The sequence below is a fragment of the Sardina pilchardus genome, chromosome 13 (assembly GCF_963854185.1).
Source record: "Sardina pilchardus chromosome 13, fSarPil1.1, whole genome shotgun sequence".
Taxonomy (NCBI): Eukaryota; Metazoa; Chordata; class Actinopteri; order Clupeiformes; family Clupeidae; genus Sardina; species Sardina pilchardus.
In genome coordinates, this window is record NC_085006.1 from 7354543 (window position 1) to 7367423 (window position 12881).

The 12881-nt window shown below is 46.2% G+C and overlaps 1 protein-coding gene across 1 annotated transcript in view; it reads right to left on the reverse strand.

The window, feature by feature from the left end:
- Nucleotides 1–451: 451 nt before the first annotated feature.
- The window catches only part of lrrc75a (leucine rich repeat containing 75A), a 19646-nt gene continuing 7216 nt past the window's right edge, over nucleotides 452–12881 (reverse strand). The window contains exons 4-5 of the mRNA XM_062553030.1: nucleotides 11505–11617; nucleotides 452–3274 (exon numbers count right to left, since the gene is read on the reverse strand). Of these exons, the coding sequence (XP_062409014.1) occupies nucleotides 2422–3274; nucleotides 11505–11617 (966 nt within the window). The 3' untranslated portion in view covers nucleotides 452–2421. The remainder of the gene's footprint in view (nucleotides 3275–11504; nucleotides 11618–12881) is intronic.

The window sequence follows — 12881 nt, forward strand, 5'->3', positions numbered from 1 at the left end:
GTTCAGATATCAACAGTTGGCAAATGAAAGTTCATTGGTTGTCCCAGCCAGATGCATTTAGGCCTATTTGAACTTCCCCCGAATTTGTCCACTTTACACATCACCAAAAATATATGAATTCATTTTCTTTTTTAAATCATTGTTAGACATGACATTCATTCTTTTTTTGGCAAGACGTTATACATTTGTACAGGGTAATGATATAGAGTTGTTCTTTTTGGATAAAAGGTGTCTTAAACAACCTCCCTAATCATGCTCATTTGACCAGAGGATGAAGAGCAAAGTAAACATGGCATCTGGTGTCTTATACAGTCCAATCACAACGTAGGCCTTTTTTTTTATTTTTTTTAATGAGCCTGATCATCTTTGAGGCTAACATGTGTGACCATTATTTGGAGAAATGCAATGCATAGTTTTAACAGTTGTTCCCAGAAATAGAGACTAAAGAGGGTAAATGTAGTCTTTTTATTATGTTAATTAACAATTTTGAAAATTGTTTGCATCAGGTTCATGTTACTTCACATTACATTTGTAGTTTTACTTCGTGTCAACTCATTTTAGATGCAGATAGGTCCAGACCGACTATAGGCATGGTGCAAACATGTCGGAAGTAGATCATTATTATCAGTCAGCTACACTAAATCTGGAATCACAGATTCATTGAACATTTAAACTAATGATTAATTGAGGTTAACTAATGATTATTTGACAAACCCACAATGACATTATCAGAATGTCTTTCTCTGAGATGAAAGCACTCCTTATGATATGAGGACCTGAGAATGAAAAACATATTTCATTAAAGTGCACACTGGGTATCTGTTTAATTCATTTAAAAGAGGCTCCAATATAAGGGGAAAGATTGACACAAATACTGTAATTTAGCTTGTAAGGGATATAATTATATTCACAATACGATTTTGGTAGTTGTACAACCTCTAAGCAAACAGAGATAGCAGCATCTAATTAGCAAAATACATTTACATGTGTTTAAAGCAGATTCTTATCCCACTCTAAAGTAATTGAACAACACGCTTCCTTCATAACTGTACAATTATGAAAGATATTCAATTATATAAGGTACATTTAAGTATGTGTAAATATTCCTAGAAATGAAAAGAAATACTATTTGTGAGAGGTTATGTATGAATAAAGGGGCAAGCGAGGCTAGGATGGCTCTGGTAATTACATATCAAAATGTCCTAATTTGCAACAGTGCAGAATGTAGGATGTAGGGAGATTGGTTAGTAGAAATCGAAATATAATAATCATAACTATGTTTTCATCAGTGTATAATCACCTATGACTAATCGTTGTTTTCTTTAGCTTACAATAAGTGGTCCGTATCAACATAGACTCCATCATGTTGCACGGACATGTTTATAAAGTAGCACAGAACCGCTGAAACTCAAGAGGCCCTTTCACATTTCTTTATGACACCTGGTGGCTACCATAGCTTCTGCCACATGCTCGAAAGAAGCCAATCTGCAGCCTCCCCACTAGATGCCACTAAATCCCACGTACTGCACCTTTAAGCTGAAACTCCCCTCGTCAGTCTGTTGCCCAAAAGCTGTGCCTCTTAAGACAGCTATGGAGAGGAGTCTCTTTAGTTCATTCCCTTCCCTTCCTCAGGCACTGTTTCCCATCACAGTGACAGCTTGCTTTTGTACAGCTCTTAAATTCTGTCAAAGAGGGACGTCCTCTCTCACTAGTCTGTTCCTTTTCAGTGTGTTTTCTTTCTCTCTTTTTTCTTTTTTGGTTTGTCCCCTCTTCAAAAGGTAACACTTCATTAAAGCTGCTCTCAGCACATCCGCCTGCTGTCAAGCAAAAGCTCTGGGCGGTATTTATTGATTAGGAAATACTGGGCAGGAGCACATGGCCTGGGGAGTGCTGGTTATTTCTAAGAGCTGGGTGCATAGATTTGAAGGCAGAGAATTAGAGGGGGGGGGGGGGGGTGAAGACATGTCTGCCTCGCTCTGTCTCATCCTCACTTTCCAACTCTGCAAGTACACAATCCATTCAACAGCAAGGTAGCAATGTCACAGGCACATAGGCATATGTCCACAGCTGGACAGGATAAAGGGGAGAGACACCTGAATGATATATTAAAAACATACCAGTTTACGGTAAAATATAATCTTTGTATTTAACGAGTGGTTCAGACTGCAGTGCTATATTACACGTTAGGTTATATGTTAGGGCTAATGAAATCATACATGTTGCTGTCATTTGCTGATTGTCATTTCCTCAGAATGAACCATCAATGACCACTCCCAGTCTTTTTGGTTTAGGCAATCTCCCAACCAAAGCTACAACTGGAGATGACAAGGTTTGTCGTGTTCTCTCTCTCTCTCTCTGTCGTTCTCTCTCTAAACGACACACCCATTACAGAGAATGGCACAGATAATCGACACGTGGATCTCAAGTGAGGCTGTCTGAGGCAGGTGCTGCCCCATTCCCACTGTCCTCTTTGTGTAGTTCAAAGGCCCCAGAGGAATTGTGGGACGGACTGGAGCCAGACAAATGTGAGGACTGACTCTGGGTGTCGTCCTCTTCCTCCGCTTTCACCGCCTCCTTTCCCCTCTTCCCTTTGCTCGGCTTCTCCTGTGCCACTTTTCGACCGACTCGTTGGTCTTCCATGGTCCACATGCTCTCATCCTCGTCCTCCTTGCCCTGCACCTCTCGGTCAAAATCCAGCAGTTCTTCCATCATCTCCTCAATCTCCATCTCTCCGTCCATCTCCCCCTCCAGCTCTCCCTCAACTTCGGACCGCAGCTCGCCCGTGCTCTCTGTCCGGTTGGTGTCGTCGCCCTCGTCGTCGCCGTCCACCCTGTACTCGGGCTCACTGGCCTGGCTCTCTCCGAACTCCAAGATGGTGGGCAGGTTGCCTTGCTTGGGGCAGCGCTTGCGCAGGCTCACCAGGAAGGGCTGCGGCAGGGAGAAGATGTCCACGTTGTTGCCCAGGTCGATCCACGTGACACTGGGGAAGCTGTCCGGGTCCTTCAGGGTGTCTGTGAGCTCCTTGAGGACGGCGCGCGTCAGGCGGTTGCCGTTGAGGGCCAGCGTCTCGAGGCGCGGCAGCACGGCCAGCGTGGGCAGCAGCAGCAGGAAGGCGTCGTCCGTGAGCTCGGTGAAGCCCAGCTCCAGGCTGCAGATGCGCGAGGCGTGGCGCTGGAGGTGAGCGCACAGGCGCTCCATGTCCCGCACGGCCAGAGGAATGCCCGACAGGTCCAAGGCCCCGCTGGCCGGGGGGGCGGACAAAACAGACTTCAAGCTGGAGAATAAGAGAAAAAGACAGGCGGACATGTTAGGGAAATGCAGAACAAAAAGAAAAGAAAAGGCAATAAACAGAGGAGAGGGGGAGTGAGTCATGACATTGAATTTATTTTAACTCCTTGCAGAGATAACACCAATTAAAGGATGGGAAGTAATGATAAGACCATTCTGAGACTAAAGGATCTTAGCTCCTAGCAGGCAGTGTTTGACTACAGAGAGACAGAGAGAGAGAGAGAAGAAAATATGATTAACTAATTGTGTTGAGGTCTGGATGTAAAAAGGAAGAAGCCTTCAGCCAGACACAGCTCTTATAATAACCATAATTCTGAACAGCATTACAAGTTCTCTGCTTTTATGGGCTATGTAAATTATGCCCTAAAGAAATTAAAGTACTATTAGAGTAATGTGCAGACCATTCATTATTTCAGCTAAATCTTTTCTAAACAGCAAACTACATAAGGCAGAGTTCTTTGGACTATCCACAGTGCTGCTGATGAATAACTTTCTGGACAAATGCCTGATCCCTGTCTTCCAGAGATGACTCTTAAGATGTTTGGGCCATGACCCCACTTTTGCTTATCTTCCCCACTATTAACAAAATGTGTTGAGCTAGGCATCAGCCACTTAATGTTCCAGCATCATCTAGTTTTCTGGTTGTTGATGGCTTTGAACCAGGGTCTTTCTGAAATCCTCATGTGCCGTGCTCACCGCAACAGGACTGGGCATCTGTTCTAGTGTGTTTTATAAGTGTACAGTAGTCTGTCACTTAGTGAGGGTCAAGCTGAAAGTAAAAACATATTTATATGTTCTACTGTATATGTTGTAACAGAAATGAAAACATAACAAACAAACAACCACAAATGAGATAACTTGTATTTTGCATTCATACATTATTCTTACTGCCATCATCAGATACAAAAGCTGTATACTTTCCTTGCTCTATCCACCATGAGAGGTCCAATCCAAGACATTTATATAGAATAGATGGACTCAAATATGAAACCCTTCATCAACAAGTCAGCTAAAGATTGCTGAAGGCTGATCGTGCAGATGCATGTCTAGACCTACATATCTGGGAGGGGGAAATGAGCACAAAATGAAAAAAAAAAGAGTTGAAACTAGGCAGTTCATACACATGGTATACTACGCTAAAAATAAACCTAGTAGGAAGATGGAATTGGCAGTGAATGAGCACAGAGAGTCTGCACTGCATTTAACGCCATAAAAAGCAAAGCTTGGATCAGACTTGAATATTGTCCAGGTGCAAATGAAAACAGAAAACAACGCAGGGCAGAAAAAAACTATTGTTAAGTATTCTTACTGAATACTCCTCCCTCTCTCCTGCTTTTCTTTCCTTCAAAAACAAAAGAGGGAGGAAAAAGAAAAGAACCGGGCACTGAATTGGCTCAAAATGGCCAATATTATAGCACAAAACACAGAGAGAACCCTCAAGCAAAGCGGTGAAAAAAAAAACAGGCAAATCAACTCTAAAGGAAAGATCATCTCGTAATGACATGGCCAAATATGCTAGTGAGCCAGCAGCACTGTCAGTACAGGCTGTTCATAACAGTTAATAGCTGGGCTTAAGTGGCAATATATTCCACTTGGGGAGAGTTGCAGCAGTTGGGTTTTATTTGGAGCCCCATATTTAAACAATCAGCGGTCATGTGAGTATGATCTCACACTCGCCTCTCCCTCGGTGGACTCACCCCTTGCGTCCTCCGCCCCTTCCAGTGAACTATCAAACATAAACAGCCGCAGAAGGCAAGTGGAAATGAATAAAACAGAGCACAGGATATCGATTCTGCACTCTCCCATTGGCTTGCGCTCAAAATCCCACGTTCCTCGGCCCCTCTGGGGGCCTCTATGCACTACGGCCTCACAACCCACTTCCTTTAAAACACGAGACCACCTCAGTCACCCATGCTTGTTAATGGACTGGATACATGACCATTGCTTCTCTGCCATACTAGTTTTTAAAAATGTTGAAAAGACGTAAACATGAAACGGTATGAGAAAGTGGAAACTTCCAAAAATACTATTTCCCAAACAAATGACAGTAACGAAAGCTATTTAGAGCAAAGGCAGTATTTCAGTATCTTTTTTTTTTCAACAAGCAAGCATCCTGTTTAAAATGTGATACAGAACCCTCGAATTAGAGGCTAATCTACAATGTGAAAGAAACTGCATACAGTGCATCTGTGGGCTCTTGGTGATAATGTGATTGTATAGGTTACTGATGAGCAACCTCTGAAAGCTGGGCCATTGTCTGCCTTGTGAATCATCTCCTGTTGTTTGGACTCAAGTTTCAGCCCCCTCCTCTGTGTTGGCCAACAGGAGAGTGTTTCTCTAAAAAGGCTCGTTGGTGATATCAAGATCAGCCACCGGTGTCTGTCTGGTGGCTAATGGCACTCCGCAGGGCTTGAGAGCTCTGCAGTCTGCACTGAGAGACAGTCTCTTTTTTTTTATCTCAGATCTGTTCATCATCTGACAGTGATGACAATATACACTGCATGCCTCTTTCTTCTGCTTTCGGCAGTGGCTTGGCTAACTAAGTGTGTAATTGACCGACTGTATAAGTCTGCCAGAGAACTGACATAGACCAGTGTCCGTGAGGGACAGGCCACTTCTGAGATTGTCAAATTCCAGGGTCATCAGGCCATTCTTCAGGGAAGCAGCGTAACAACATGGAGTAATGAGACGGGTTCGTGGAAGTCACACTGACAGAAAGGCACTCTCGACCTTGTGTCTGTTAATTACAGCAAACATGCATTCAAGGCCCCCCTGTCATTCTCAAACTCAGCATAATCCTGGGCTTTGGCCACAGCTCCTTTTTTCACCCTCTTGTCTCATCCTTCTTGTGTCACAATTTCTACAGTTATGCTCTCCACTGCTACACTTTTCTGTTTTGCATCTCTCTCCCTCCCTTCCTCTCTCTCTCTCTCTCCCTCTCTCTCGCTCTCTCTCTCACTCACTCCTCCTCTTGAGATCAATTATCACCCAGGCAGCAGGAGAGCGCACGCTAGATGACAAATGAAAGTCTTTTCTCACTTTCCCCCTTTTTTGCCATCTTTTCGGGGAGGAGGGGGGGGCGGTGAAAAAGAGTCAGGTTTGGATATTAATAACTGCTGCAATCCAATCACTGTCAGACTTGTCCTCTGCACATACATAACGAGAAAAGACATGAAAGACATGTCAGTATTTGATTTGATTGGTGGATTAAACATTCAGACCAGTAAGTATGCATATGTTTAGAGTGAATGATTTGACAGGATACACACTTGTCTTGTAGTACATCAGTATATCAAAGCTATATATTAACAGTGTATAGCTCTGATGTGAGTACAGGCAACACTGTTTTTATAAATACTGCAAACATGCAAGCAAGGCTGGCCTCCCAGCTGTATTCAGTCCACATGTTAATTGATTTGAAATTCAACTCAGAATCCTCATTTCATGAAATATTACTTCAGTCACACAGAGGTGCAAAGTGCTGCAGGCGCTATAACTGGTGTCTGATGATAAGAATCACACATCTCCACACACACACATCTCCACACACGCACACGCGCGCACGCACGCACGCACGCACGCACGCACGCACGCACACACTCACACACACACACACGCACGCACACTAACCAGACCCTGGTTTTGGAGTGAGTGTGATAGAGTTCAGATGGAAGAGGACGCCGTGCGTAGACTGAGCACGTCTGCGCAGCAGCTGGAAAACACAACAGCAGGTGAGAACGAAGACTATTGATTCAGACGTGCCGCATCAATCTCACAGTTTGACCCGGCATCGGAGTTCAGACAGAGAACAGAGAGAGACACAGCAGAGAATGGATCGAGAGACACAGGGGTTCTCTATCTCGGAGCAAATAAAGGTACTGGCGTTGGAAGACGCGGGTGGAAGACAGGGCGGACGGTTTGGGCGCGGGGAGAGCGTGTGGACGCGGGAGCAGGGTTTGGACGCGGGAGTCTGGAGCGTCTGGAGAGGGAACGCACGTGAGAGAATCCTGAGACATGCCTCAGAGATGACGCCATCACAGCCCCATAATGCAACCCACACACACAACCCACACACACACCCTCCTTCTGATTCCTACTACTTCATCCTGACACACACACACACACACACACACACACACACACACACACACATACAGACACAGACACAGACAAACACATACCCACCCTCCTGCAAATTTCTCCTATCCTCTTTCTCTCTCTCTCTCTCTCATATTCACACACACACACACACACATAAAATTCCTTTACATTAGGTTACCCTTTATGGGTTCAGGACAAGAGGATGTATATGTTACGCCTTATGTCATCCTCCAGTGTGCATGGTCTGTTCTCCACCCACAGTTATAAAATATTTTTCACATTAAGTCATTCACACACACAGAGAGCGAGCGAGAGAGAAAAAAAATTGGGCCTTTTGAATGACTCAAACTAGTAACGTCTGAATGCAGACAATAAAAGGGGAAAACATCGGAGGTGCACTGAAGGACAAGACATTCGATCAAGGTGTGTGTGTGTGTGTGTGTGTGTGTGTGTGTGTGTGTGTGTGTGTGTGTGTGTGTGTGTGTGTGTGTGTGTGTCTTGCCACCGGCAAGTCATCTGGCACTGAGAGACCTGAGCTGGAGCTGCCGGGCCCTCCTGGGCCGTCACTGACGGCAGCAGATCTCCCGTCCTGCTCGTCTCCTGCCTGAGCCCAGCTGAGCTGACGGCAGATGGGGCTGAGCAGGCAGCTGCTGAGACGGGAAACCAAATCCCAGTGCAGCCGAGCGGGAGCAGACAGACAGGAACCAAACGCCATGTCCTCCAAAACAGCACGGCGCTCACCTGCTCCCTCCCACACACACACACACACCGGCTCTCACACCACCACCGTCTGGACGCGCAGCGCTGTGTTTCGCATTAGCCACTTAGTGTCATTTTACGTCAAATACCCATGAACGATATGTACAACGCTGCAGTCGTTACCATGGGAAAACAATCTGCATTGTGTAAACAAACCGTAGGTTCACACCTCTATAACGGCCATGCCGCATAACTAGAGTGCACGCCAAGTTACTGTACCTTTATCTGGAGCTACAGTACATCTTATCTATGTAACATCTGCTGCTGTACACGGCAGCTAGGCTGTTTAGTTCAAATTTAGCAATCTTCTCTTTCTAGGCTGCCCCCAACCCCCTCTCATCTGGGTTCTGCTAAAGGTCTCTTAAGTTCAGACAGTTCTCTTTATGGGCTACCATTATCCATTGTGGGATTACTCTAAGGTTAAGGTCACAAAGCCCCTTCACATAATGTCCATTGCTAAATGTTATGAATTCATTCTGCCAACTAACACAGTAAATCATTTTCATCAAATTCATTTACTAATGTACTGTAGCAAACTAGCAAGCATTGTTGCTTTTGCATTGTAGCTTTTTAATGAATATCAAAAAGGACTGAGGCTCCGGACCTGTGAAAAAATGTAAATATTTCTATAAACCCTACAGCGCTTTTATTACCCATTACCTTATTACCAGAGCTTTTAAAAGTTACACAATTTCCTAATGCAAATGCATGGGAGAAGGCATGGCTCAAGCCTCTAAACTGCAAAGAGATTCACTTTCTCCTCTCTTAGTGGAAATTAAATACACCCCAGGCTTGCAATACTCTCAGGAAATACTGACTTTGAGACATTTCCCTCTTGGACAGCCTCGGCTCTAATGGCAGCTGAAATATGCACATAAAAATGACAAATCCACACCAACCCCAATCCACAGACATTACCCAGAAAAAACAACAGCCTTTCAATTTGAAATCAAAGAATGTCAAAGAGAGAATTCACCCGGTTCATAAACAAATATGAAACTGGGTCACATTGGCTTGTTTTTTGTTTGTTTTGGTTTGACAAAACTCATCCAGTGGATTTAGAGGAGTTTCCAACTCCTAAAGCAGCCGCAGCACGTTGATTCATCGCGGGCTATAGCCTGAGAGGAAAATGGGGCACTTCTGCCTGACGTGCGAGCGTCCCACGAGTACCAGCACAGCACGGAGTGCACAAAGGTCACCGAGAAGCAAGCGCTTGATGCGGCGCAGACGACGGCCAGGAGAGCCCTCCTCTCTAGTGGCTCTGTCCCCTCGCTAATTAGCTCCTCTGCTGAAACAGTGCCAAAACAGATTAATGGAAGTGAGTCATTGTCGGTGAAGAGGCTGCTAGTGGGAGAGGATGAGGACACGAGTGAGCGTGTGTGGCTTCAGCCCTGATGTCGGACTGGGCCACTCCCTATCTGTTACACAGAGACTCTGGAATGTGAGCACATGCAACTAGCAAATGTAAAACAGTGAGGCCTTGCTATCCTCTGATATGATGTGCTTACAAGCTTTATCTTGAAATGCATCTTGTAACACAAATATCTCTGGCCTTAGTGTAAATCGCAAAATGCCTGTCCAAGATGATCATAATGATACCCCTCCCCTTTCCTCTAAACAAACACTTATTAGCAGTAATCTCCACACACTGTTTCATTAAAGAGCCGTACTGTGTCGTGAATTAAAATGAGTTACTGCTGTTAGCCCAACATTCAGCATTACATCTTTATTCATTATTAGATCCTTGGTTGCTTGGGGACTGGGGATTACAGCCAATCAAAAGCAACAAGGGGTTTCCAGATAAGGGTGGCAATAAAGAACAGAGCCAGAGTTTCTCACAGCAAGACACCGTAACAGTGCTGCTTTCCACATCAGAACACCCTGTTCTTGATGAGTGAGTAAAATCAGGCCAAAGCAAAAACACAAATTCACATCATTAAAGCCACTATCGAGAACCAAGTCTGACTAGGCAAAAAAAAACAAAAAAACAATGCAACCACCCTGGAAAAAAAGACAACAATAAACCAGGTCCGTGCAGCATTACAATAGGAACGATGATGTCCTGACATTCCAGCTTGATTACATGGTGGAAACAATCTCTGGCTACGGGAGGAATGCAGGGGGGGATGAGAGGGGAACGTTCTGGAACATTCGGGGGTTCTGATCCCTACATTCCCCAACACGGCTATGGGGGCTTCAGTGGCAGCAACGGGGCTTCAGCACCACGGAAACCAGCTCGAAGCACTCCGCTCCCACTCCAGACTGTCAGACTACCACAGCTGTCTATAAATAGGCTTTGCATGCTGCACATTGCCATCATATGCATCAATACACTGACACGCACACACACACACACACACACACACACACACAAAACACACACATTCCCTTTCCCTCACTGACACACACACACAATTATTAACAAAGGCCACAGAAAAAAGCCACAAAAGGCAGGCAGTGCATAGCAGTCACTGAAATACCACACAAGCAGCAGCCGCTATCATGAGGAGGAGAGCCCAGGCCTTGGGAAGCCACCAGTGCGGCCTGATTCATTTAGTTGAGTAAACACAGCTCTTATTCATCGATAGGAGTGAGAGATGGCAGGCGTTCAGAAAAAAATGAAATAAGGCGGCTCTGTATACGGAAGTGGCACTGACACAGCCGACTAAGCCTGACTCATAAAAACACCAACCGCCGCCACCACCACCACCACTCGGGAGTCTGGCGAGTCAGAATCAGTAGTGATGCCGTGGCTTTTTTACTTGTTCATTAGTTCCCCAGTGCTGACTGCACTGACAGTCCTGGGAGGGAAGGGAGGGGAGGGACAGCTGGGAGACTGATGATTCAGTGCGACTGCTCCCCCGGAGAAGCAAAAACACTCTTTTATTTCAGAGGAACTAATCACTTTAATTAATGAAAGAAGGCCCCAATCCCTGTGTGTGCAAAAAGCTCACGTCAATTCAATTATGTGGGATTAGTGATCTTTTTTCCCCTACGCAGTCATGTCCATTAAAGGGATTTTGATGGTGAAAGAGAAGTGAGTGCTCACGCGCCACAAGAGCAGTGACTCGGACTTTTTCTCTTTTTCTTTTTTCTTTTTTGGCCAGTTTGATTGGACGGTGACCCTGGCAGCAGGTGACTGGGGCTCTGGCTGGCACTCGCCAGCGCTCTGCTGGCGTGTGAAGGACACGGATGGCGCTCCTGCCCGGCTCCAGGCTCCATGGGAGTAGGAGGCAGCAGATGCCCACGCCGTGGTGCTGTGCCCTGGCCACGTTGCACGCTGGTGTCCCCCCTCTCCACCACAACCACCGCCACCACCACCACCCCTATCCCATCAGCCCGCTTACAATCCTCACCAGGCCTGAGGCTTCCTCTTCAGCAGACCCTGCCGCCTCCAGTGGGAATGCGGGCTCAGGTGGTACGTCAGCTGCCGGCAAACCTTCTCCATGGCACCCAGCGAGTCACCCTCCTACGTGTTAAGAGAAACAGAGAGAGAGAGAGAGACAGAGAAAGACAGAGAAGCGATGAGACTTTAACTCAAACACTGTGACCCCCCCACACACACACCCCTCACAGACACACAATAGCGCGCTCGCACACACACACACACACACACACACACACACACACACACACATATACGGTGTGATCTATTTGTCCAATGTGCTTGTCTTACGAGCATTAAGCTGTCTGAAATAACAGCAGTTATGCATAATGATGCGACGGCACGCCCTCTAAACGTCAAAGGACCCCCCGTTAACCGCGTGTTGCTATGACAAGAAAGTTACGTCATTTCACAAGTTACGAGTGGTCACAAGCCGTCAGCATGTAGGCTACAAATGGAACACACAAACACACACTCACACACAAGGGAAAAAGAGGGGGCGTGGGAGAGGGACAAACAGCAAATCAAACAGCTCAGAGACCCAAACAGATGCAGAGAGACCAAGTAACAAAAACACAAACTACAGAAAGAGAGGAGAGGGGAGGGGGAGAGGAGGAGAAAGCGAGAAAGGCAAAGGCCACAAACAGAGGCAGTGTGTGTGTGTCTCAGTGTGTGTGGGGGGAGTCAGTGTGTGTCCATCATACTGCAGACACAGCAGGTTAATGAGCACTGACAAGAGATCAAATGACAGGACGAGCCCCGCAGCACAAACACTTCATTTCCCCCGCAAACGACATGACAGTCACACAATGATCTGTGAGAGGTGTTGTGCCGCACAACGTCAAAGTCTCTGTTCCTGGCCACCCCTCTACCCCCCCCCCCCCTCCTCTCTCTACTTCTCCACATAAGACACGCTGGCCCTTGCCAAGACATCTGAATGTGCCCCCCACCAACCCACCTCCACCCCCCCTCACCCATATTAGAATGCATGTGGGCAGCTGTGTGCTGTGCTGCCAGTCCCTGCACTGAGATCTCCATTAATTCCCACTCCCCATTCATCGCTGGCCAAACAACAAATCAATCCTGCATGCTTAACAGGAAGGCTCATCACACACACGCACACACACACACACACAACACCACACCACACCACACCACACCACACCACACCACAACACAACACAACACAACACAACACAACACAACACAACACAACACACCACACACACACACACACACACACACACATACACACACACACGCACGCACACACACACACACACACACACACACACACACACATACACACACACACACACACACACACACACACACACACACATACACA